This window comes from Odocoileus virginianus, chromosome 19, assembly GCF_023699985.2.
Source record: "Odocoileus virginianus isolate 20LAN1187 ecotype Illinois chromosome 19, Ovbor_1.2, whole genome shotgun sequence".
NCBI classification, from domain to species: Eukaryota; Metazoa; Chordata; class Mammalia; order Artiodactyla; family Cervidae; genus Odocoileus; species Odocoileus virginianus.
The window spans coordinates 12,431,676-12,459,500 of NC_069692.1; the positions used below are offsets into that span (position 1 = coordinate 12,431,676).

Consider the following 27,825-nt stretch of genomic DNA (forward strand, 5'->3'; position numbering starts at 1 on the left):
TATAATTTTAAACATTTAATTAGGTCATTGATTTAAATGTGATCTTAAAGTAGAAATCTTACTAAATTTGTAAGTAACATCAGGACATTTAAGAGAATTTTAGACTTACTATATTTATATATTTAATTTCTAGATTTACAAGATTGAAGTAATTGGGCAGGATAGTCAACTGGAAAAACTGAAGTACTCAAACATGAAATTGACTATATCAGCTAAACGTATATATTGGTTAATATCATACTATTTTAATATCATACTATTCAAAGTTCCTTTAACAGTAATTATTAGCATTTTCTCATTTTATAAATAGGATAAGATTTGCAAGCTGAACTTAAGAATGTAGATTTTCTGAATCTGATTGCAATGAATAAAATGTTAACTGTTAAATGAAAAAAAAAAAAAAACCAAACACTTCCAAACAGTCTTTTCAACAGGGCACAAGAACAAATCACAACGTGATTCAGAAGGGAGAAGGCCACACACAGAGGATAGGTTCACAGGGCCGCGAGGCAGGAAGGAAACCCACGTTTGGTTCCAGTGTCCCCACGTAAAAGAAACCAGCCTGAGTCAACTACCCACCCCAGATCTTGGAGTGTTTTCATCTACAAAACGAGGAGACTGTATGGTCACTGATTAACTTCTCCCAACTCTCGTAATGATGCTATTGCTGAAGGTCACAAGAGATTCAAAATGCCATGGGAGTTGGCAAAGGAACGGCATTAACTCCAGAGAGAAAACCAGAAGCTCGTTAGCAGTCGGATGGGATCTGTCAAGTCGACAGGAGAGGAACCAGGATTCCAGGTGGACAAAACATGGGAAACTAGAAAGCGGGCTTGGGAAATGGAGAGACAGAAAAATGTCCAGTGGTGAGCATGCCATCCAGTACAGTCAAGAGAGCTCTTCACTGGTGTGTGGATAAATACAGCTCACAGTTCAAAAAGCTAATGTGTTAGCAGCAGCATTTACTGTATCTGCTAGGAAGTCAGATACATTTAAACAGCACAATAGTAGTATTTTACATAGGACCTCAACAAACATTTGATTATCAAAATGATTACATCTATTTGTATTACGATTAGATTTCACCAAAAAAATATGCTTTTACATTACACAGTAATTCCTTGGGAGCTTATTTTAAATTTACTTCATAGTGTACAACTTCATTAGTATAAAGGCTAATCCTGAGTCAAACACTCATTTTACAGAATACATCTTGAGTTTTATGAAACTGAAAGAATACCCACATAGTCTGATATTTCTGTAAGAGATGCCCTCAGAAATCAGAATTTGCCCTAAATTCTCAACAAAGCTAAAAATACTCTCCAATGAAAGGTCAGTGAAGTTGGGAGAAAAATGGATGCATATGCATCAATATTTCAAACCCTCACAGGCCATCAGCAAAGACCTGGGAGAGGTGGCTCATTCAGGGAAGGAAATAAGTGCTTTTCAAGTTTAATTCAGTAACTTCTTGCAACAGGCAGAAAGGTGGATGTAAGATAAGGACATATCTTCTCATAAATCTCTACAAAACAGCAAGCAGAGCAGGCCAGCTGCACAATGCAGGAGAAAATGCTACCAAATTCTGGTAGCTTTTATTTCTAAGAATGAGACTTTCATTTGTCCAGGTAAAACAGCATGATCAAGTATTGCTGATGCAGGGTTTTCTACTGCAATGAAAATCAGCTGCTCGGGTAAACCATCCTCAAGAGAGTGGGTTACAGTCTTTCTTTCTGGGACCTCCCCTGCACCAGGACACCCAGGAAAATCTGGGATCAGGGCACACGGTTCATCTGCACAGCTCATCCTGAAGTCTGTGACGTATTTGTTCAATAGTGGCTTAATGGAGACTGGGAGAAACCTAGTATCTATTTCTTTGCTTGTCAAATAAAAATCAGGTGTCCAGTGACCTCTTTTCCTTTGAGCTGTCTTACCAACAAAACTTTATTTTAAAAAAGAAATTCTTCATTGAATCAAAATATCGCAGGGCAAACTAGGAGGTGATTGATAGCATTTCCTGGGAGAGCGCCATTAGAAGCATCTCTTGTCCTAAGTTTCTCTCCTCAGCCTCCAGGCATCTCTTCCTCTCTCCTGCTGTATCTCCTTTTCTCTCTCCAAGGTTCACTCTGGTGGGTCCTTTCCTCCCACTTCCTGTATCTCCCCCTCACCCTCTCCAGAGCCTTCTCACTCTCCTTTTCTTAAGAGGAGCAATGTAGTTCTACCCCAGCTTCTATTATCATATTGACATCCCTCAACTCCTAAGCTTAATATCATCTTCGGTACTTATGTTGGAGATAATCATGACAATGAAAGAATACTGAGAATTCTTACTATCACGCTTACTGCGTGTGTGTGCTAAGTTGCTTCAATCGTGTCTGACTCTATACAAACCTATGGACTGTAGCCCACCAGGCTCCTCTGTCCATGGATTCTCTAGGCAAGAATACTAACAGTGCGTTGCCATGTCCTCTTCCAGGGGATCTTTCTGACTCAGGGACTGAACCCTCCTGCATACATCTCCTGCATTACCGGCAGATTCTTTACTGCTGAGCCCCCAGGGAAGCCCATCACTCTTACTAGCGCTTCTTTAATTTAGAAAGATTTGATGAGAAGTTACAATAAAATTGTTTTTAAAAACTAGCCATTTCTTATAAAAATTGAGATGTTCATCTCCTATTACACCCTGCTGGGGTTAGATAAGATGTTATCCACTCAGTACTAGTCACTCCTTCATTTTTGTTTCCTCCACAAGCATTTACAGAATGTTTTCCATGGACCAGTCATTGTTCCAGACATTGGGGATATGAAAATAAAGAAGACGAAGTTCCTTGCCTTCAAAGAGTTTAAATAATAGTCGGGAGAAAATGGAGGCAAACAGTTACACATAATATAAAATGCCATAGTGCTATGAAGAAAAAGAAGGCAGAATAAAGGAAATAGATTGGGATGGGTATATATATAAAATATATATGCATGTACATATAAGACTCCCTGGAGGAGGCATGGCAACCCACTTCAGTATTCTTGCCTGGAGAATCCCATGGAGGAGCCTAGTGGGTTATAATCCACAGGGTTGCAAAGAGTTGGACATGACTCAAGTGACTTTGCACAGCACAGCACACACACACACACACATATATATATGTAGTTTTCATTTGTGCCTTATTTTTTGAAACCTCTGAATAGCAAGAGCAGAAACCTACATTTGTCATTAGGAGCTTTTCAGAAAACGTGGAAATCTCAAGCGCGCTGCTAAGCAACAGACACCAGGATCTTCAGAGGCCTGCCGCCCAGAACACACACCTTGCTCCATGGTCTCTGCATTGCTTCAGCAAGGCTGCACTGTAATAATCAACATCCAAACCACAAAAGACCAGAAATAAGACCTGCCATCTGAAAAGGCAAGCACTGCCAGCACTCCCCCGCCTCCGATGATCTATGAAATTATTATGAGAGAAGCAGTGGAAATGGAAGCAAAGAATTTAACTCATTCATCCTCAAAATGGCTTCCCAAGCAGCGCTAGTGGTAAAGAATCCACCTGCCAATGCAGGAGACGCAAGAGATGCTGGTTTGATCCCTGGGTCAGGAAGATCCCCTAGAGTGGGAAATGGCAACCCACTCCAGTATTCTTGCCTGGGAAATCCCATGGACAGAGGAGCCTGGTGGGTCCCTGGGGTCACAAAGAGTCAGACATGACTAAGCAACTGAGCACTCACATCCTCAAAATGTGTCCAAATGATGAACAACGGCTTTGTATGTCTGCCTGTCTCTAAGTTTTGATCCAAGAAGGACCAAAGGAGCAATCATTTAAAATACCCTCTTGTTAGCAAAATTGCAGTGTGCTTTACTAGGTAAATTTTACACTCTAGAAAAGAACTCTGCATGCGGGCCAGATGTCCAAATTCCAGCAACTTATATATTTATTTCTATCTTCAACCTACTCATCTTTCCTTAGCTCCAGAGAGCTATTTTTAATCACATGGTAGGTGGTGTACAAAATCCAAAGAATTTTCTGATAAAAGAATGTAGTAAAGATAGTAGCTTGACACCTAACTGCTGTGACAAAAATAGGGTGGTAAGCTCATAAGAAAGGACTTTGTTTTAATAAATAAATCTCACCTTTCCTTTTCATTACTGGACTAGTACCTAAGCACTGTCCTAACTCCTCATGGGCATCGTCTCAGTCAACACCAAACCCACCACTCTCACCATTTCTCAGGTGAGAAAACTGAGATTTCAGTTAAAAGTCACACATCCAAAAAGTAACTGAACTCAATTCAGTTCATGAATTCAATTCTATGAGACAACATCTGTGCTCCCACCACTAGGCTGGAGTCCCTTTATATGCCAGAACCTCTTTCTTTTTTCCTTCTATTTCTTCCTCCTGACTTCTCCCCACATGACATACTCATATCCTCAGCCTGGAGAAACAGCTTATGTGGGTGTACAGTCGCTCTCTAAATGCGAAGGACCAGCATCCAGACTTCAATTTTAGGAATTACGTTAGGAAAATAAAATATCTAAATTGGCTGCAAACTTCGGAGAAGGCAATGGCACCCCACTCCAGTACTCTTGCCTGGAAAATCCCATGGACGGAGGAGCCTGGTAGGCTGCAGTCCATGGGGTCGCTAGGAGTCGGACACAACTGAGCAACTTCACTTTCCCTTTCACTTTCCCTTTTCACTTTCATGCTCTGGAGAAGGAAATGGCAACCCACTCCAGTGTTCTTGCCTAGAGAATCCCAGGGACGGCGGAGCCTGGTGGGCTGCCGTCTATGGGGTCACACAGAGTCGGACACGACTGAAGCGACTTAGCAGCAGCAGCTTTCCACATAGAAATGGAAACAAGCATAGTTCCATTATTGCTGCTTTATAGCTTTGTATATATATAGGAACAGAGGCTTTATACACACACACACATGCATGTTAAGTCGCTTCAATCATGCCCAGATCTTTGCAATCCTGTGGACTGCAGCCTGCTAGGCTCCTCTGTCCATGGGATTCTCCAGGCAAGAGTACTGGACTGGGTTGCCATGCTCTCCTCCAGGGGTTTTCCCGAACCAGGGACCAAACCTGAGTTTCTTATGTCTTCTGCATTGACAGGCAGGTTCTTTACTGCTAGCGCCATCTGGACATCCCGTACATACATGTACACATACTTTTATTTTTAAAAAACACCATGTGATAAAGAATTTGAATGAGCCTTTCAAGAACAAGCTAGTCAGGAGCTCAAAGGACATTTGACCCAAACTCTCCAGTAAGAGGTGAGCAAATAGAACTGAGATCCAGGTGAAGGGACCACACAGGGGTAAGCGAACCAGAAATCATTCCTCACTGGGGTCACCCTGGGGTCTGTCCACCATGAGCACAAGTAGGGACTCCCATACACGTGCATGCAGAGACCTAGCCTGGTGAGTTTATACCAGAAGTTTCGAGCAGAGTGTGCATCGGAATCATTGGAAGGGCATTGGGGACAGAGATGGCTTGTCTCCAAAGTCTCTGTTTCAGTAGGTCTAGAATGGGGCTGCGTGCATGCATGCTAAGTAGCTTCAGTCGTTTCCGACTCTTTGTGACCACATGGACTGTAGACTGCCAGGATCCTCCATCCATTGGATTCTCCAGGCAAGAACGCTGGAGTGGATTGCTACCCCGTCCTCCAGGGGATCTTCCCAACCCAGGGACTGAACTCTCTTCTCTTATGTCTCTACACTGGCAGGCAGGTTCTCTACCACCAGCACCACCTTGGAAGCCCAGAGTGGGGTTTTAAGGATACGCATCTCTAACAAGTTCCCAGCTGAAGTTAATGAGGCTGGTCAAGGGATCACACTGACAAGCAGTACATTGCCCGTACACCACCGCCACCTCTAAGAACAGTCAGCTCTGTCATAGCTCAGGATGAAGACTGTTCACGCTGGCAGCAGGGTCCACCCACGAAGGGACACGCAAGCCTGGCAGCCCACTGAGGGCTGTTTACGCAGAGCATTCTGGAGTCCAGAGGACAGCCTAGAAGAAGAGACACGGGTTCTAGGTGGGCCTACAGACTGTTCGCTGTGGACAAGGTTCAGATAGATGAAGGCTAAAACGGGGCCGTCTGAAGTTAATGGCTCAGGACGGGTGTCAAGAATTGTGAAGGGTTGGATTTTGCCCCACTTGGCGAACAAACAAATTAGCCTGCCAGCTTCAGAGATGCTGGCAGAAAACACCCGACTCCTGGGTCACAGAACAGAGAGAATTTATTAGTCACAGTGATAGCAGTAGCCATGGTAACATCACTGCACCAGTTCCCTGAGCCCTAATTCCGGCAGGGTGACACGCTGAGGGCCAGGTGTTGTCTGATTACACAGTGGGATGAGTTTCCGAGAGCAACACCGAGATTAGGATGCTCTGATCTTATACAGATCCGCAGACGTCGCGTCTCGGAGTCCTGATCTTTATTATCTCGGACAGTAAACCTATCTACCCCTAAGGGAGGCGGTCTCTGTCTTCCAAGGCTGCCTGCTATGCAAAACCTCCCAGAAAAGACAGTCCAGGGAGAATTAGCTGTGAACGCCTCTGCTCACAAGATCAGCCATGCAGAAACTCGAGAGACCAACGGAGAACGGTCTCCTCACAACAGGGCCCGGCTGCCAGGACGAAGGGTGACCCCGACTGGAAACGAGGATGAGGACACGAGACGGGGAGGCAGCCGAGGGAGAGTTTCTGAGGCAGAAGGCTCAGTGAGGTGAAAGGCTGGAGGAGGCAGCCGGGGGAACTTGAGGGAGTCCATTAGGAGATGAGGTCAGGCAGGAAATGAGGAAGAAGGGGATTGATCATGGAGCAGCCTCGCGGCCACAGCAAGGACCCCGCGCTTTATCCTGAGCGAAGGAGAGCTGACTGCCGAGTCCTGAAGGGACGAGTGGCCTGACGCCCCATGTTTTGAGAGGGTCACTCTCGGCACTATGTGGGGGAGCAACCTGAAGACAGGCCAGGGCCAAACCAGGGAGACCAGCTAGGGGACTCCAGCAGAGAGTCAGTGAGAGATGATGGTGGCCCAGATCACCGTCTGGAGGTGCAGAGAGGGTGCAAGTCGTTTGACTCCAGGTATATTTTGAAAGGTAGCTCAGATGGTAAAGGATCTGCCTGCAACGCGGGAGACCTGGGTTCGATCCCTAGGTTGGGAAGACACCCCCCCCCACATACCTGGGAAAGGAAATGGCAACCCACTCCAGTATTTTTGCCTGGGAAATCCCATGGACAGAGGAACCTGGTGGGCTACAGTGCACGGGGTTGCAAAGAGTTAGGAATAACTGAGCGAGTAACACACACATTTTCATATTTTAAAAGTAGAGCTAGCGTGACAGACTGGAAATGGGATATGATGGGGTGGGGAGGCCCCAAAACAAAAGCTTTCCAAGGGTTAGGTTTGGGGCTACTGTGTTTGAAATGGTGTTGTTAGCTGAGATGGGGATTACCTTGGGAGATACTGGGATTCTAGGGTTATTTCCAAGAAAGAAGATCAGAAATTCAGTGTCAGACACATTAAGTTTAAGATGCTTATTAGACATTCATGTAGAGACAGCCAGTGAACAGGCTGAAGGTGAGGGGCAAGGTCCAGGCTAGGAAACAGATGTGGGAGTTGTTAGTTTATGGATATAATTTAAAAATATGAAAAGCTCACCAAGAGAATGAGTGCAGATAAAGAAAGGAGACTGAGGCAGGACTTGTGAAGAAGGAGTGGGGTAAAAGCCCTTCAGTTCAGTCGCTCAGTCGTGTCCGACTTTTTGCGACCCCATGAATTGCAACACGCCAGGCCTCCCTGTCCATCACCAACTCCTGGAGTCCACCCAAACCCATGTCCATTGAGTCAGTGATGCCATCCAACCATCTCATCCTCTGTTGTCCCCTTCTCCTCCCGCCCTCAATCCCTCCCAACATCAGGGTCTTTTCAAATGAGTCAGCTCCTCACATCAGGTGGCCAAAGTATTGGAGTTTCAGCTTCAACATCAGTCCTTCCGATGAATACCCAGGACTGATCTCCTTTAGGATGGACTGGTTGGATCTCCTTGCAGTGCAAGGGACTCTCAAGAGTCTTCTCCAACACCACAGTTCAAAAGCATCAATTCTTCGGTGCTCAGCTTTCTTTATAGTCCAACTCTCACATCCATACATGACCACTGGAAAAACCATAGCCTTGACTAGACGGACCTTTGTTGACAAAATAATGTCTCTGCTTTTTAATATGCTATCTAGGTTGGTCATAACTTTCCTTCCAAGGAGTAACCGTCTTTTAATTTCATGGCTGCAGTCACCATCTGCAGTGATTTTGGAGCCCAAGAAAATAAAGTCAGCCACTGTTTCCACTGTTTCCCCATATATTTCCCATGAAGTGATGGGACCAGATGCCATGATCTTAGTTTTCTGAATGTTGAGTTTTAAGCCAACTTTTTCACTCTCCTCTTTCACTTTCGTTAAGAGGCTCTTTAGTTCGTCTTCACTTTCTGCCATAAGGGTGGTGTCATATGCATATCTGAGGTTATTGATATTTCTCCCGGCAATCTTGATTCCAGCTTGTGCTTCTTCCAGCCCAGCGTTTCTCATGATGTACTCTGCAGGGTGACAATTTACAGCCTTGAGGTACTCCTTTTCCTATTTGGAACCAGTCTGTTGTTCCATGTCCAGTTCTAAATGTTGCTTCCTGACCTGCATACAGGTTTCTCAAGAGGCAGGTCAGGTGGTCTGGCATTCCCATCTGGTATTCCCATCTCTTTCAGAATTTTCCACAGTTTATTGTGATCCACACAGTCGAAGGCTTTGGCGTAATCAATAAAGCAGAAATAGATGTTTTTCTGGAACTCTCTTGCTTTTTCGATGATCCAGCACATATTGGCAATTTGATCTCTGGGTCCTCCGCCTTTTCTAAAACCAGCTTGAACATCTGGAAGTTCACAGTTCACATATTGCTGAAGCCTGGCTTGAAGAATTTTGATCATTACTTTACTAGCGTGTGAGATGAGTGCAATTGTGCAATAGTTTGAGCATTCTTTGGGACTGGCTTTCTTAGGGATTGGAATGAAAACTGACCTTTTCCAGTCCTGTGGCCACTGCTGAGTTTTCCAAATTTGTGTGCATATTGAGTGCACCACTTTCACAGCATCATCTTTAAGGATTTGAAATAGCTCAACTGGAATTCCATCACCTCCACTAGCTTTGTTCATAGTGATGCTTACTAAGGCCCACTTGACTTCACATTCCAGGATGTCTGGCTCTAGATGAGTGATCACACCATCGTGATTATCTGGGTCATGAAGATCTTTTTTGTACAGTTCTGTGTATTCTTGCCATCTCTTCTTAATATCTTCTGCTTCTATTAGGTCCATACCATTTCTGTCCTTTATCGATCCCATCTTTGCATGAAATGTTCCCTTGGTATCTCTAATTTTCTTGAAGAGATCTCTAGTCTTTCCCATTCTGTTGTTTTCCTCTATTCCTTTGCATTGATCCCTGAGGAAGGCTTTCTTATCTCTCCTGGCTATTCTTTGGATACCAAGACAACAAAGAGATCCAGGGAGGAGGGACTGAATAACTGAGCCAAATGATGCTGGTAGGTCATCAAGACAGTATGGTACCGGCACAAAAACAGAAATATAGACCAATGGAGCAAGACAGAAAGCCCAGAGATACACCCATGCACCTATGCACACCTCATCTTTGACAAAAGAGGCAAGAGTATACTGTGAAGAAAACACGGTCTCTACAATAAGTACTGCTGGGAAAACTGGACAGTTATGTATAAAAGAATGAAATTAGAACAGTTCCTAACACCATACACAAAGATAAACTCAAAGTTGATTAAGGACCTAAATGTAAGACCAGAAACTATAAAACTCTTACAGGAAAACATAGGCAAAACACTCTTTTACATAAATCACAGCAAGATCCTCTATGACCCACCTCCTACAGTAATGTAAATAAATGAAAAAAAAAAAAACAAAAACAAATGAGACCTAATTAAACTTAAAAGCTTTTGCACAGCAAAGGAAACCATAAACAAAGTGAAAAGACAACCCTCAGAATGGGAGAAAGCAACTGCAAACGAAGCAACTGACAAAGGATTAATCTCCAAAATAAAACAGTTCATGCAGCTCAATATCAGAAAAACAAACAAGAAAATCAAACAATTGGTGGAAGACCTAAAGAGATATTTCTCCAAAGAAGACATATAGATGGCTAATAAACATTGGAAAAAATGCTCAACATTGCTTATTATTAGAGAAATGAAAATCAAAACTAAAATGAGAACTACAAATCAAACTACAGAACTACAAAAATCAGAACTACAACCAAAACTACAAACAGTCAGAATGGCCATGATCAAAAAAATCTACAAACAATAAATGCTGGAGAGGGTGTGGAGATCGCTCCCTTTTCTCCACATCCTGCACTGTTGGTGGGAATGTAAATTGATACACTCATTATGGAGAACAGTATGGAGATTTCTTTAAAAAATATTAGGAATAAAACTACCATATGACCCAGAAACCTCACTACTGGGCATAAACCTTGGGAAAAGACACATGCACCCCAATGTTCATTGCAGCATTATTTACAATAACCAGGACATAGAATAACCTAGATGTCCATCGACAGATGAATGGATAAAAAAGTTATGGAACATATATACAATGCAATATTTCTCAGCCATAAAAAGGAACAAATCTGAGTCAGTTCCAGTGAGGTGGATGAACACAGAGCCTGTGATACCAAGTGAAGTAAGTCAGAAAAACAAATATCATATATTAACACACAAATATAGAATCTAGAAAAATGATACTGATGAACCTATTTGTAGGGCAGCAGTAGAGACACAGACATAGAGAACAGATTATTGGACACAGCAGGGGAAGGAGAGGGTGGAATGAATTGAGAGAGTAGCCTGGAAATATATACATTACCATATGTAAAAAAGATAGCCAGTGGAAATTTGTTGTGTGATGCAGGGAGCTCAACCCTGTGCTCTGTGACAACTTAGAGAGGTGGGCTGGGGTGGGAGGTGAGAGGGACATTCTTATGTAGCTTCTTGTGTCCCCAACCCAGAGGGAAGGGCCATATGTATCTATGGTTGACTCCTCTGGATATATGGCAGAAATCAACACAACATTGTAAAGCAATTATCCTCCAATTAAAAATAAATAAATTAAAATTTTTTAACTAAATAAAAGTAGACAGGATAAAAAAATGTCAGTGCTAATACCACTATTATTTGTCTGTCCAATTCTCTTAATGAAGGAAGTCAGCAACCCCATAACATACCTAATCAAAGAATTTAAGTCGAGTGGGATGGGAGGGGGGAGGCAGGCTCATGAAGGAGGGGATATATACATGATTATGACTTACTTGCATAGTCATATGGCAGAAATCAGCACAACACTGTAAAGCAATTATCCTCCAATTCAAAAATAAAATATAGTTTTAAATGTAAAAAAAAGAATTTAAGTCATTGGGGGTAGGTAATACTGTGATTCCAATTCTTTTCAAGTATATATATGAATCGACTTTTAGATGTGTTTTCCCTCTGTTTTTTACTGGTACTCAACCCACTTTTTTCTTCCAATACAAGATTTGCTTTTCAAATGTATTAGATTTTCTGTTTGTAAGTACAAGGGGCTTTCTCTCTCAGACGCCAAAATCATTTCTGGAAAGGAGAGGCCAAGGTCTCCGCTCAGCCTTTCTCCTGCATGCAAGAGACTCCGTAAGGCATATGCGTTGAGGACTACCATGGAGTAACCAGTTGCCTTCTGGCTGGTGGATACCCCACCCCAAATAGCAAGATCATATTTCCAAAAAAGTTGCGCACGTGTGTTCTTACCTCTGTACATTCTCTCAATGGTCACAGTGACAAATGCAAGCCCTAATCCTCAGAATAAGCTTCCTTCTTTCAGGTACAGAGTCACTGAGGCGGGGCTCTGGGAACCTGGTGGAACATCTCATAGACAATTGGAACCAGGTCTGGCACACAGTAAGTCCACAATAAACAGACATTTTCCTTGTCAGTAATGTCCTTCATGGAATTTGTAAAATAGGAGAAATGGGTGAGTGCTCATAAGAACCTTTCCATCATTTGAAATAAACTTTGCAGAAAGCAAGAAGATGGATCCTGGGGTATCAAAAGAGGAATAATGAGAATCAAAGACTTCAATTTCCTCCTGACTTGTCTCGACTCTTGAGTAAGGGAACCATCTTTCCATGATGTCTTCATGTAGAAATGAATCCTACATGAATTCTGAAATCCCAAATGTTGGCAATATTTATAGATTATTTACTGTTCTCATTATTGCTACTCTCAGTTCATTTACATACAGGGGGCAGAAATCAGGGGAAAACAAACAAATAAATACCCAACAGCCAGAGACTCTGAAATCAAGAAATCTGAAGAGACTCCCCTCTCATTGTCCCTGTAGTTATCATTTTCTTCTGAATGAATCAGTTCTGCTTCCAGGATCCTTGACAAGCTGCTCTTTCTATTGATTGACAAAAGAAGTGTCTAATTATAAGAAAATTGCATTTTGCGGTTTCCAAGGGCTTGGTGGATTCTGTGTTTTAGATATACGTCAGAGAAAATGTAATTTGTGTAAGGTGCAAATAACTAGATATAACTCTAGAGATATAACATATATATACACACATTTTTGGTACACGTGGTACATCATTTGGCTATAGCACAAATAGCCAAGCATCGGATTTTTGTCTTCTGAGGAAGAAGTAATAGGTTGGCAATAAAGGGGTATTCTTGGAGATTTGTGGTTTTATTCTGGGACTTTCACATGCTCTGCATCAACATGCAACATTTATAAACGACTCACACTGTGAGAAACTATTTAAAATTCATCTTTCCTTGAGGACCCAAAGCTTGCTTTTAGCCAACTCAAATTCATTTAAATGTTCTGCTGCCTTCTCTGGTGCATTAATAATTATGCTTAATTTAATGCATAGATTTTAAAGAAATTACACTTCATTGCACAAACATTCAATGACAAGTAGAATGACAGGCTTGGAAATCCACAGTTTAGGGTCATCCTTCATGTCTTCTTAACTGCATCCTGACTCAGTTTAGGAGGTGGCTTCCAAGTGTTGCTGGGGACATTCCAGAACTGCAGCAATGACGAACATTCACATATGTGGAGAGCGACGCCAGACTAGTAACTGGGGCTGCCACCCTCCTTTCTCCAGTTGCCAGTTTTTAAGTATAGATGATTTACACATTTTAAAGGATAGTCGCCAAAGTACTTGTTTATTATTTACTTATTTCCCTAGGCTTCGCTGGTGGCTCAGAGGATAACGAATCTGCTTGTAATGTAGTAGACAAGAGTTTGATCCCTGGCTGGGGAAGACCTCTGGAGAAGGAAATGGCAACCCACTCCAGTATTCTTGCCTGGGAAATCTCATGCCCAGAGGAGCATGGCAGGCTAGGGTCCATGGTATTGCCAAGAGTCGGACATGACTGAGCCACTCAGCACACACACTGGCTGGTAAATTAGAGGAAGTAAGCGAGACTGCTCAGTCTCAGTTCCATAGTATAAAAATGCAGATTTAGTTCAGAGGTTGTATTGTGAAGAATACATGAGACAACATATTAACACCAAGTACCAAATCTTATGATTGACCAGAAAAATGGACTCATTTACTTCTAAGTTTTTTGAAGCAATTTCTCAAATTCTGCCTGTCAAAAAGTATTAAGAAAACAAGGCATATATTAGGGAATGAAATTCAAAATAGCTTCTAGTATGCTGAGCTGGATGAATCACAAGCTGGAATCACGACTGCCGTGAGAAATGTCCAGATATGCAGATGATACCAACTCTAATGGTAGAAAGTGAACAGGAAATAAAGAGCCTCTTGATGAGGGTGAAAGAAGAGAGTGAAAAAGCTGACTTTAAACTCAACATTAAAGACACTAACATCATGGTTTCCAGTCCCAACACTTCACGGCAAATGGATGGGGAAAAAGTGGAAACAGTGACAGCTTTTATTTTCTTGGACTCCAAAACCACTGCAGACAATGACTGCAGCCATGAAATTAAAAGAAGTTTGCTCCTTGGAAGGAAAGCTATGACAAACCTAGACAGCATGTTAAAAAGCACTTTGCTGACAAAAGTCCATATAAGTCAAAGCTATGGTTTTCTCAGCAGTCATGTATGGATATGAGAGTTAGACCATAAAAACCATAAAGTTAGACCATAAAGAAGGCTGAGCACTAAAGAGTTGATGCTTTTGAACTGTAGTACTGGAGAGAACTCTTGAGAGTCCCTTGGACAGCAAGGAGATCAAACCAGTCCATCCTAAAGGAGGTCAATCCTGAATATTCATTGGAAGGACTGATGCTGAAGGTGAAGCTCCAATACTTTGGTCACCTGATACGAAGAGTCGACTCCTTGGAAAAGACCCTCATGCTAGGAAAGACTGAAAGCAAAAGGAGAGGGAGGTGGCAGAGGATGAGATGGTTAGATAGCATCACCATCTCAATGGACATAAATTTGAGCCAACTCCTAGAGATAGTGGAGGACAGAGGAACCTGGCGTGCTGCAGTCTATGGGGTCACAAAGAGTTGGACACAACTTAGCAACTGAACAACAATGACAACATAATATCTATGACTCGTGTGACTCCATTTTATAAAAAATTTAATTGCAACCACAGTACATGCTGCTGTTTAATCACCAAACTGTGTCTGATTCTTTTGTGACCCGATGGATCAGTAGTCTGCCAGGCTCCTCGGTCCATGGGATTTCCCCGGGCAAGAATACTGGAGTGGGTTAATCCTTCTCCAGGTTATCTTTCCAGTCCAGGGATCAAACCTGTGTCTCCTACACTGGTAGGTGGATTCTTTACCACTGAGCTATCAGGGAAGCCTAACAGTATATGGTTTGTTACAAATGATTGACTTTATCTTATATACAGATCACTACCTACTTTAAAATTTTTATTTAGAGGAAAAGTAAAACAGTAAAAAATAGCTTTGAAGACAGCAAGAATACTCTTTATAATATTTTTAAAAGTCATAAATCAAAGTCATAATCATAGTCATAAATCAAAGTCATAAATCAAAAGGTATAATACCTAGCTTCCATAGTTTGAGGTTTACGATTGTACAGCCTGAAATGTGGGAAATAGATTTCTTTTTCTTTGGGTAATCTGATCCCTACAATATAAGAGACTTAACCTCTTGCTCTTTGAGAGAAAAGGGATTATTTTACTTTTTTGTCAAAAAACAATAATATGCTTTGCTTACAAAGTGAGAATTTGTTTGCATGGAATATTAATAAAAGATATAACTGTATTCATTTTTTCTAGAGCTCATTCTTTGCTGTATTTTCTGCTCTTATCTGTTTGTTTTCTTTCATCTAACTTACATTATCTTCCTGTGTTTCATTTCTCTGTATAAAGTGCCCTGACTTCTTCCTGGAACAAGATGAGTCCAAACAAATGTCCTGTGAGCAAAGAGGAACGTAAGATAAACATGACATTTCACTTTAATGGAATCTGCAAACAGGCTTAATCTGACATATATTACTTGAAGTCATTCATGGACTTCTGAGAATTCTCCTGAATAGAATGTCTGAATATAAAAAATAGTTACTGTAATTGGCTGAATATTGGCCCCCAAAGGTATCAGGTCCTGGTCCCTGGGGCCTGTAAATATTACCTTTTATGGGTAAAGAATCTTGGGATGGGAAGGTTATCTTAGACTCTCCAGGTGAGCTCTAAATGAAATATTACCAATATTCTTATAAGAGCGACAGAGGGAGATCTGATAGAAGAGAAAGGCGACAGGACCACAAAGGCAGAGACTGAAGAGATGTGGCCAGTGGCTGGAGGAGGCAAGGAAAAAGTATTTCTGAGAGCATCCAGAAAGATCGAAGCCTTGTTGACACCCTAATTCTGGTCCAGCGATGGTAATTTTGGACTTCAAGCCTCCAGAACTGTGAGAGAATACATTTCTGTTGTTTTAAGCCACTATATTTGTAGTAATTTGTTACAGCAATCATAGTACACTAATACAATTATTATTCTGAATATATGCAAGTATTAAGTGAAATTTTTCCTTTTAACATTCAAGACACTGGGAAAAACAAAAAGTTAATTTCTCAAGTAATGAAATATGAAAGGTGAAAAGATAATGAAATATGAAATATTTCACTTCATAATGAAATATGAAAAGATCAGGAACCTTCTTTAAAGGACTGCCATATGTTTCAGAAAAGTGCTACATTCCAAAATAAATTCTCTCTCTAATATATCAATTTTATTACAGCAAAATTCTCTAGTACCAGGAAAACAACTGGCAACACTAGCCTCTTGTGGGCCTCTCACTGCACACAGTTCTCCAGCCTCGCCTCATGGAATTGTTCCTAGCCCCACTTCCATGTTTTTCCTTCTGCCAAGTTCCCAGAATGTCTTCCTGTTTTGTTGGAAGTAATCTGTTCTTCTACAAAGTCAAAGAACCTAACAGCAGCATTTTACTTCTAAGACACACTACTGCATTTATGGAGATTTGAGTGCAAACGAAGTCCATAGCATCTGTACTATAAAGTGCATGCTGAGTCACTTCAGTCCTGTCCGACTCTTTGCAACCCCATGGACAGGAACATCCAGGCTCCTCTGTCCATGGGATTCACCAGGCAAGAATACTGGTGTGGGTTGCCATCCCCTCCTCCAGGAAGAGGTACTATAAAATACCTGAGGACATCTCAACAGCACTGACCACTTAACCTCATTCATGTTTGCTTTTCTCTAGATCAAGGGGCAGAAAGATAAGCCATCCCCACTCTAGATAATTCTAAAATAAACAGTGCTGAGGATAGAAGCTTGCATTTAGGAAACTATAGGACTCCCTTAGAATCTAAGAGGCAATTATTTAGCCAGAGAAATGTACCAAATGGAAAGAAGATCTCTTTAACATAAACTATAAACATTTTGTGAAATGTTTCATTCTTAAAGAATATGTCTGCTTCTTAACTGACCAAAAAAAAAAAAAAAAGTCTGAAAATGGAGAACTTAATGTACTGGGAAGATGGGAATTTAAGGGGCAAATATCATCCACCTGATTGTAAAACTATCAAGTTGAAAGTCATCCTTGACACCGCCATCCTTTACAGCCAAGCCAAGTTACCATTTTTTTCTTCCCAAGTATTTCTTAACTCTGTTTACTTCTGTCCCCCTGGCTGACCTTTACCCTAATCCAGTCTCCCTAGGAGGGCTTCCCATGAAGGGGAGAAGAGGCAGAGGGGGCCAAAGAGAGGAGGAGCAGGTAGGGACTTAAGTTTTAGTTGTCTTCTGAAAGTGCTGGGCTTTGCGTGGGGAGTGGGCCTTTACAGCATCCACTCTGCAGTATTATATACTTGTTGTCACAAGGGATTTACATATCTGGCTTGTTTCCTTTCTGGAGAATGGGAAGGACCACACTACCTAGCTCATGGAACCGCTATGAAGCAGTGAATCAACCCGTGAAAGGCACAAAGAGCAGAAACAGGGACACAGTGAGCAAACTGCTGGTTTGACTGTCACCTGCTGGGCTGCGAGCTCTCTTCAGGCCCTCACTGGCAACCCACTCCAGGATTCTTGCCTGGGAAAACCCATGGACGGAGGAGCCTGGTAGGCTACAGTCCATGGCATTGCAGAGAGTTGGACACGACTGAGCGACTTCACTTCACTACTTGACTAGGCTGGGAGCTTCCTTCAGGCTCTCACTACGCTGTGGTCCTCTTCTTCTCAGTTAGATGGTTGCAATTTTTCCATTTAGTTATCAAATAACTCTCAAATTCCCATCTCTTCCTCCACTATAAATGTCACAAAGCAGGGATCCAGGCCATGTTTGTTCCGCCTAGCACAGTGCTTGGCAAAGGAAAGCACTGGAGTGTTTGTTAAGTAAATCTCACAAGTAAAGCAAACGGATAACACTGGTGGGTCCAGTCTGATGCATGTTTCCTACCTGCTGTAGTTTTTCTCTCCAACCTCACTGAATAACAAATTCACTTGGGAAGCTTTCAAATAATTCCAGGCCCAGGCCCCAGAGATTCCAGTTTGCCGGATCTGGAATGGGCCAGGGCCTGTATTTAAAACTGCAAATGATTCTCACTGGCAAAGCAGGTTGGAAAGCTCCAGCTGTTCCTACCTGCTTCAGCTTAGGAGTGAAGGCCTCTGACCTGATCTCAACTTTTGAATTAGACTAAGAAGCTCCCCAGGGGCTCCCCAGGAGGCACAGGCATAAAGAATCTGCCAGCCAGTGCAGGAGACACAAGACATGAAGGTTCGATTCCTGAGTTGAGAAATTTTCCCTGCAAGAGGGCATGGCAACCCACTCCAGTATCTTGCCTGGAAAATTGCATGGAAAATTCCTGGTGGGCTACAGTTCATGGAGTTGCAATGGGTCCAACACGACTGAGCACACATACAAAAATCCCCACCCTTGGTTGAATTCTCCTTTCCCATTTAGATAGATAGTGGAGGAAAAATACTGGAAGCAGCAGCTTTGTGGACAAGATCTTGGCTGATGGAAAGAATGAGAATGGTTCGTACTGTTCAGACCATTGTAAGCCTGGCAGCCAAACCTGTTGGGTGACTCCAGACCCAGCATCTGCCAAGTCGCTCTCATGTAGGACACTGAAGCCCCTAAAAGGGGAGCACATAGGGTCATGAACCTCTTCTTCCTTTTTTAAATTTTTTAAACGGGGCTCTTATTTGATTTAAAAGCCTACATAGAATTTCCCGTGGAAGAAAGGTGGTGATGATTGTTCTAAAGCCTGAAAAAGGCTGAACTCCGCATCCATTCTTTCTGTGCATTGCTCCCAAGAGAGACTATAGAATCCGAGACTTCCTACCAGTCTCCTGCTCCACATTCGTCCATCTCTGCTTCTTTACACATACCATTTACTTCCATTCTGGCACGATTCCATCGGGATTCCCTAACCCTTCTCTGCTGGCGACCTCAAGACACCAGGCTGCCCTCGGTGAAGCCCTCTCGGGCTCCTGGAGCCGGCGACCCGCGGAGCTCGAAGGCCCCGCGCCCCAAGGGAGGCAGAAGTCGCCCCCCGACCGAAGGAAACCGGGACCCTTGGGTCAAGCTGCGAAGATCAGCCGGCGGGTAACGCACTCTGCCTCAGAAGGCAGATCTCCGCGCCGCAAACCCCTTGCGTGTCCGGGAGACCCGGGGTCTCCGCGGAGCCAGCCCCTCGGCGCGCGCTGCGCTCAGTCCGGGTTTCGGGGGGTGCAGGACGCGAACCCACCGTGTACCGCAGGAGTCGTCGCGTCCCCTCCCTACTCCCCGCGGGGAGAAGGGGACGAAAGGGGTTCTCCGGCCCCTGCCCAACAGGTTCCGCGGGCGCCCGCGAGGTGTGGGAAGCGCGAGCGCGACTGGCCGGGAAAGAAGTCGAGCAATCCCGGGGCGCGTTTCCTGTCGAGGGTCCTCTCCACTGGTCCCCAGCCCACAGCACATCCTGAGTTCGGGGGAGCGGGAACTGTCCCGCAGGCGCGGGGAGGAGTAGAGTGGTGGACACATGGGCTGAGGTCACCCATCCGCTCGGCCGGGGAGCAAAGTTAGGTGCTGCGGGGAAAGGGCCTTTGGCAGCCCCCGGGCCTGACCCTCGGGGCGATCGGCGACCACTCACCTCGAGCCTGCGCCTCCATGGTGGCCGACTTCGGACTGAGAGTGGCGGGGACGCCCGGCGCCTGGCGGAGAAGCAGCGGCGGCGCCGGAGCTCGGAAGACAGCTGGCTGCGTCCTCTTCCCCGCACGCGTGTAGCGAGCACGGCGTGGAGCGGGTGGGGGACGCCGGGCGGCCTCCGCTGCCCGCTCCCGGTTACCTCCGCCCCTTCCAGTCTACCTGGCCCAGCCCGCGCAGGGGTGCAGCCCACCGCTGGGCGCCACCTGCCGGCCGATTCGGGCATCGGGCCGGGGGCGCGCGCTCCGGGCTCAGGGCGCGTGCTCCGCCCGGTGATGTCTGAAGCAGGCTCGAGGTCCGAGGTGCCTTCAATTTTTTTTTTTTTTTTTTTGGGGGGGGGGGGGGGCAATACATTTTTTGATACCCACTTTCTATAGTTCATTGAAATAATCCACAAACATAAAAGCATTTTTCTTTTGGGTATCACCGAGGTTCATGTAAATAATCGTCAGAATCATCTGCCGGTTCACAGACCTGAATATTGATAAATCATTAAACAGTGGCCCTTGTACACTCTAGTGGTTCGGTGGCTCTGGAATCTATGCCAACGGAGCATGTGGGGTAAAATTATGTGTACGTTTAAATCAAGGAAAAGGGTATCAATCATTAACAATAAGAAATAATTAGGGATCAATATCCTAGGTGAAGAAAGTACCACTGTTGACACTTGCTGTCAGAATACTGGAGATGAAAGGGTATGTGTGTATTTATGGGACAGTTTCTTATGAATGCCATTGCTGGCCAATGGCTAGACCCATGGGCTTGCAGCATAGGGGGACAATACTCTGAAAAGAGGAAGGAAACGGGCTTTACAATAAGGGATCTTTGTTTCTGGTGGAAATACAGTGGTAGGCTCCTCTGACTCTCTGGACTCAATACTTTTTTGTCAACTTGTTAGTATAGAACTTTGTCTGATGTGTGTTTCTGTTTAAAAATACCTTATTTACTACATACTCTTCACTCACTAATATTGAACTCCCCCAGCCCACAGCACTATTAAGCTTATTTAACTTAGCAGAATTGAATAGAACTTATGAAGCTTATTCAATATCTGCATTTCTCCCTAAGGCACAGACAGCCTTCAGGCACTTAGGATACCCCACAGCTCTTTAGCACTAGGCTTGGTGCATGCATGCATGAGTGCTAAGTCCCTTCAGCTGTGTCAGACTCTGCGACCCTAGCCCTTAGCTAGGACCTTAGCCCACAGCTAGGACCTTAGCCCACCAGGCTCCTCTGTCCATGGGATTCTCCAGGCAAGAATACTGGAGTGGATTGCCATGCCCTTCTCCAGGGAATCTTTCCAACCAAGGGACTGAGCCCAGAGATTGATCTTTCCAACCCATGTCTTTTAGTCTCCAGCATTGGCAGGAGGGTTCTTTACCACTAGCACCACCTGGGAAGCCCCAAAAATCAGTCTGCTGCGTTGGCTGGGGATTGAACCCAGGTCTACTGCTTGGAAGACAGCTATGTTCACCACTATACCACCAACTAGGCATGGAGGCCTTTTTAAATAGTAGAACTCACCTTCATAGTAGCCTTCATTGTAGTCTGAGAAGGGCACTTGTGTACCATCTGAGAGCTGAAACAAAAAGGTGGCGGTTAGGCTTTTGATTCCTTTGCTAGGAGGTATATACCAGTCCCCCTAACTTTTTCAGGGCTCTGCACTTGTTCAGGAGGGACCATGAAAGCGCTCTATTGATTCTGGTATCACACATTTTCATAGGGAGGCAAATTCACAGATACAGAATCTGCCAATAAAAAGCATCAATTTTTCTAATCTGAAGCCCATGGGCTGTACCTGTAGGTTGATGAAGCAGTCACATTTTTGAGACAAAAGACTAGAAATTTACATTTCTGTTCCTAGCCTGACCTGACCTGGCAATGTGACCAGAAAGCATGGCAGGCACTAAGAAATATCAGCTCCTGCTGCACCTGCTCAGATCTTTAGCTGTCGCGGTATCTCTTCCTCCCATCTATACCACCTTCATCTGCAAAATACAATGCAGTGTTTACTTACATTTCGTCTTGAATGATTTGCTGTATTGCTCAGTCGTGGTTGTTGGTGTTTTGTCCTCTCTTAGATGGGAAAGCCTGTCAGGGTCCAGCGTGGGTCTCTCATATTAAAAGTGTGAAAGTGTTAGTCACTCAGTCGTGTCCAACTCTTTGTGACTCCGTGGACTGTAGCCCACCAGGCTCCTCTGTCGGTCGAACTTTCTAGGCAAGTGGGTTGCCATTTCCTTCTTAGGGAATCTTCCTGACCCAGGGATTGAACCCAGGTCTCCTGCATTGCCAATGTGGCCTGCCAAAGAGCCTTATACAGATTCATAGCTATAAAATGATTTATTGAGTAAACAATTAACTAGTAGTTTCTATAGTTACTCTCAGAATATAGTCTAATAAACAGTAAGAGAGACATATTTTTGCTTGAAAGAGGAACACTCATAATTGCCTGGAACATGTGTAAACACATCAGTGTTTCTTGTTATATTGAAGAGGTCCCTGATTTGTAATCATTGCAATTAAAATTCCTCTATAGAACACCAAGCATGGCTTTTAAATGGTTTTTGGTGATAGCTAACAAGGATGCGCCAAAGGATGAATCAGAATTGGTGATTAAATAACTTTTTAGAGCCTATTTCATTGTTCCGGTCCTCTCTACCCTGGAGATTAAACAACAGGTTAGAGTTGACTTCTAGCAGTTAAAAGGAGCTAAAAATAGATAATGAGTTTCCACCTTTAGTCATCTAAACTTCTTCTAAGCTCTGACTCATTTTTCTGATTTACAAAATGTTAAAGTCTGCCCTCTTGATGTCTTCTATCACTGTTCATAATAAGAAAATATTGATATTGATTCAGAAACAGCTACTGAAGATCTTCTATGTGCCAAGGACTGTGCTAGATACTAAAGATACAGGAAGAGGCATGATCCTTTTCACCCAGGGAGTTCCTGGACTCATGAGAAGGCAGATGCTCTATAAAGCAGTGCAGTATAATAGGTCCCATGCCAGAGTTAAGCCAAGTATGCACCTGGGCAAATAAGGGAGCGCTCCTAACTCAGATGGAGGAGAAGACAAAGGAAGCTTTCTTTGAGGGTGCTTGCCTCTGCTGAGTCTTGAAGGATGGAGGAATTAACCAAGTTAATGGCTTAGTCAAGGGAGTTTGTGTTTACGTCCTCCTTTTTCTTGGCACTTACGATGGTGAATTTTCTTCACTTCTTTAAAGCTAAGGAAACAGCCATCTTCACCATTGTGTTCTTTGTCTCTGTAGATAATCCACCTGGAAAACAATGGGTGTGTGTTTGGTTAATGAAAACCTGTTCACTCATCCACAATTGATCTTTCTTGGAGGTGGAGATGCAGTGGGAATCTTACATGTACAAAGGGATGGGATACTAACAGTCTTGCCTAAGTAAGTTCCTGAGTCACTTAAAACTCCCCAGAGCACACTCGGACCCGGCTGAGGGAGCCCTTGGGAGATGGGCAGAGTGGAGAAATTTGAGGTACAAATAGGAAAGGGCAGATAAATTATTCCACTCTGACCATGATCCTTACTAATACACTGAAGAAGATGCTTTTTTAAAAAAATTAATTGATTTATTTTAATTGGAGGCTAATTACTTTACAATACTGTAGGGATTTTTGCCATACATTGACATGAACCAGCCACGGGTGTACATGTGTTCCCCATCCCAAAACCCCCTCCACCTCCCTCCCCATCCCATCCCTCTGGGTCATCCCAGTGCACCAGCTTTGAGTGCCCTGTTTCATGCATCAAACTTGGACTGGTGATCTATTTCACATATGGTAATATACATGCTTCAGTGCTATTCTCTCAAATCATCCCACCCTTGCCTTCTCCCACAGAGTCCAAAAGTCTGTTCTTTACATCTGTGTCTCTTTTGCTATTTCGCATATAGGGTCGTTGTTACGGGCTCAGAGGGTAAAGCCCTGAGTAGGGAAGATCCCCTGGAGAAGGAAATGGCAACCCACTTCAGTACTCTTGCCTGGAAAATTCCATGGACTGAGGAGCCTGGTAGGCTATAGTCCATGAGGTCGATAAGAGTTGGGCACGACTGAGCGACTTCACTTTACCATCTTTCTAAATTTCATATATATGCATTAATATACTGTATTCGTGACTTTCTTTCTAACTTACTTCACTCTGTATAATGGGCTCCAGTTTCATCCACCTCACTAGAACTGATTCAAATACATTCTTTTTAATAGCTGAGTAATATTCCATTGTGTATATGTACCACAACTTTCTTATCCATTCTTCTGCCAATGGACATCTAGGTTGCTTCCACATCCTGGCTATTGTAAACAGTGCTGTGATGAACACTGGGGTACACGTGTCCTTTTCAACTCTGGTTTCCTGGGTGTATATGCCCAGCAGGGGGATTGCTGGGTCATATGTCAATTCTATTTCCAGTTTTTTAAGGAATCTCCACACTGTTCTCCACAGCGGCTGTACTAGTTTGCATTCCGATCAACAGTGTAAGAGGGTTCCCTTTTCTCCACACCCTCTCCAGCATTTATTGTTTGTAGACTTTTTGATAGCAGCCATTCTGAGCAGCGTTGAGATGGTACCTCACTGTGGTTTTGATTTGCATTTCTCTGATAATGAATGATGTTGAGCATCTTTTCAAGTGTTTGTTAGCCATCTGTATGTCTTTGGAGAAATGTCTGTTTAGTTCTTTGGCCCATTTTTTGATTGGGTCATTTAGAACATGCTTTTGATGCCTTTTGATGAAAGCATTTTTGATGAAAAGTACTAGCTATGTAACTGGAGGGGGCTTCCCCAGCGGCTCGGTGGGAAAGAATCCAACTGCAATGCAGGAGATGCAGGAGATGTGGGTTCAGTCCTTGGGTCAGGAAGATCCTGTGGAGGAGGGCAGGGCAACCCACTCCAGTATTCTTGTCTGAGAACCCCATGGACAGAGGAGCCTGGAGGGCTCAGTCCATGGGGTCGCAAAGAGCCTGACACAACTGAAGTGACCAAGTGCACACGCACATGTAACTTCCAAGCGCACACACACATGTAACTGGAGCCAAGTTCCTGTGCCCCCCAAGCCTGAGTTTCAGTATTTTGTGGCATTTTGTGGCAGGATGTTCTTTGCAGCATTAATTAATGTGTTCTTCCCTCCCATCCTCTGGGACCAGAGCAGTGTCTCCCAGCCCACTGATTCACCCTCACAACACAGGGAAGGGGCTTTTAAATATTTCTGCCCACCTGGCTCCCACTCTGCAGACGTTTAGATTTGAAAGCTCTCTGGGTAATACTGAAAGCTTTCTAGGTAATATTGATATGGCACAGTATTTGAAGATGAATATATTAATATGTATACACACACACATGGGCATATATTCACTATAATTATTACTAATAATTATCATTGTTCCTAGAGGATAAAATCAAGCACAGATACCTAAAATATGGTAAAGTCACAATTTCAACCTAAGTCTATCTGATGCTAAAGCTTGTGGTTGAAACTAAAATTTAAATACTTAAAGGATATGAAAATTTGAGCTGTCAGATTAAAAAGTCACCACCTGGGTAAACAGAATATAATGAAAAAGAAATGTGAGCAGACAAAGCAAGGATTTTCTGTCCCTCCTTCCAGGGAAGTTGGGGGAGGAAGAGAAGTATGAAGGAGAGCTTAGACATAGGTCTGTCTGTGCATCTTACGCTGTCGTTCCCTCCTCCCAGCAGAGCAAAGAAGACTTGGCCCTGACAATCCCATGGGGAACTCTGATGTCCAAATAGTTTTGAGAAATGTTAGGATAGAATGAGTATCACCTTGAATTTCCCATCCTTCCAAGTGGTGTAGGAAAATATCAATGAATTCCCTTGTACCCCATATGAGATATGTTTATCCCTCAAAAATTCCTCAATAAATTGATCATACTATATAAAATCCTTTACAAAAAACCTAGTGTACAGATTTTGCTTTTTCTAAGTTTCTCCAAAATTTCTAAATGTAGTCTCTCGGTCATAAATTATGCATAGATGTTCAGAGAATTTAGAGGATAAAGGTGCTTTTTTTCCATTGAAAAGAGGCATATTATTTAATTGTACCCTGAGGATTAGTATACACAAATACTAAAACTTACTCCTTTAGACTTTAAAGCTTTAAAATGTAGAATCATTTTAAATTAGCAATCTCTAAAATATATTTAAAATGTATTAATTTTCTAAGGTTTTCTTAACCTCAACACTGTTGCCATTTTTAAAGTCTTTAACTGAATTTGTTTCAATATTGCTTCTGTTTTATGATTTGGTTTTTTGGCCATGAGGCATGTAGGATCTTAGCTCCTTGGCCAGGGATCAATTCTGCAGCTCCCCCGCAATGGAAGGTGGAGTCTTAAACACTGGACTGCCAGGGAAGAGCCTGTTGCCATTTTTCACTTGCTAATTCTTTCTTGTGCTATAGGATGGATAGGAACTTCCCTGACCTTTGTTCACTAGACACCAGTAGCAACTCTTCAGTTTGGGCAATCAAAAAATGTCTCCATGTTGCCAAATGTCTTCTGGCAGGCCAAGCCGCCCCCAGGGAAGAGCCATGACTTTATTTCTTGAAGTCACTATGAATAGAATCATATGAATAGAGATGCTTACCCTGGGTGGGTAAGGAGACCCCCACAGTACAAGGAGGCTTCCCAGGTGGTGCTAGTGGTTAAGGACCCGCCTGCCAGTGCAGGAGACAGAAGAGACGTGGGTTTGAGCCCTGGGTCGGGAGGATCCCTTGGAGGAGGGCATGGCAACCCAGTCCAGTATTCTTGCCTGGAGAATCCCATGCATAGAGGAGCCTGGTAGGCTACAGTCCATAGGGTTGCAAAGGGTCGGACACGACTAAATCGACTTAGCACACAGTATAGGGAGGGCCTCTGGGCCTAGCAAGGAGGGGTTCTTGCCCTTCCTTTCCACACACAGCTGCTCTGGAGCCTTCCTGTCGTCTTCTTCCCTTGTCATCAATCATTCCTTATCTGCAGCCTGAACAGACATCGTGGTCCAAAAAAGGACTAAGAGGGGCTTTACCTTGTTCCTAAGGAGAGAGGGTGAGAGAAGGTAGAATGATCCCTGTGGCTATTCTCTGTATATCCGCATAAGGAAAGTGCTAGAAGTCCATTCTCTTTTTTGAGGTTGAACGGGTCCATATCAGTTCTGCCCAGGTACACACTTGACCTTCCAGTGACAGCATTCTTAGCTCAACCTCTTTTCTTGGGAGGTGGATAACACAGAGGATGGGGAAGACATCACTTATATGGGCCTTCAGGTTGGAATGTGATCATCAGACACAAAGAATCTGAGACTCTGGCAAGAAAGAAGCCTTGTCCCGCATCCGTCATTTGAGAAGTAGCATCGAGCTTCCCTGATAGCTCAGTTGATAAAGAATCCGCCAGCAATACGGGAGATCTAGGTTCCATCCCTGGGTTGGGAAGATCCCCTGGAGAAGGGAATGGCTACCCATTCCAGTATTCTAGCCTGGAGAATTCCATGGACTGTATAGTCCATGGGGTCACAAAGAGTCGGACACAACTGAGGAAGTTTCACTTTCACTTTCTTTCATTTGGTTTTCTTAGATTTAAAAACCTGCAGTTTGCCAAAGTCTGCTATTTCCAGGCTTTTGTTTTTTGGGTTTTTTGGGTAGTTTTTTCTCTGCTTAGTGTTTTGTTTTTAAAACATTTTATTTTGTATTGGAGTGTAGTCAATTAACAATGCTGTGACAGTTTCAGGGGAACAGCGAAGGGACTTGGCCATACGTATACATGTATCCGTTCTCCTCCAGACTCTGCTCCCACCCAGGCTGTCTCATAACACGGAGCAGAGTTCCATGTGTCATACAGCAGGTCCTTGTGGGTATGTGTTTCGGTTTAGTGTTTGTTGGGTTTCCAAAAATGCTCAACTCTTGCAGGAGCACTCAGGAAAGAGAGAAAGGGAGTGTGTTGTCAGCTAGAGCTAGGCCAGCGCAGGACATGGCCAGGGTGACGTAAACTCGGAAGTTCCAAAACAGGCACAAAAGGACGGGATGAAAAGACAAGGTCTCTACTACACAGTTCTCTCGTTATTTGTGCTTTTCCCCCATTCCTTAGAGGATTTCCGATTTGTTTATTGAAAAGTGCAATTTCATTACA

At 43.6% G+C, this 27,825-nt stretch overlaps 1 protein-coding gene across 3 annotated transcripts in view; it reads right to left on the reverse strand.

The window, feature by feature from the left end:
* TPD52L1 (TPD52 like 1) overlaps positions 1 to 19,901 on the reverse strand; it is a 92,289-nt gene extending 72,388 nt beyond the window's left edge. For 2 of the 3 annotated variants that reach the window (XM_020878885.2, XM_020878884.2), the window contains exon 1: positions 19,638 to 19,901. In XM_020878885.2, the coding sequence (XP_020734544.2) occupies positions 19,638 to 19,656 (19 nt within the window). In that variant the 5' untranslated portion in view covers positions 19,657 to 19,901. Of the gene's footprint in view, positions 1 to 19,256; positions 19,367 to 19,637 lie in introns of those variants that run through there. The other variant, XM_020878888.2, reaches the window with a different exon arrangement.
* Positions 19,902 to 27,825: the final 7,924 nt, after the last annotated feature.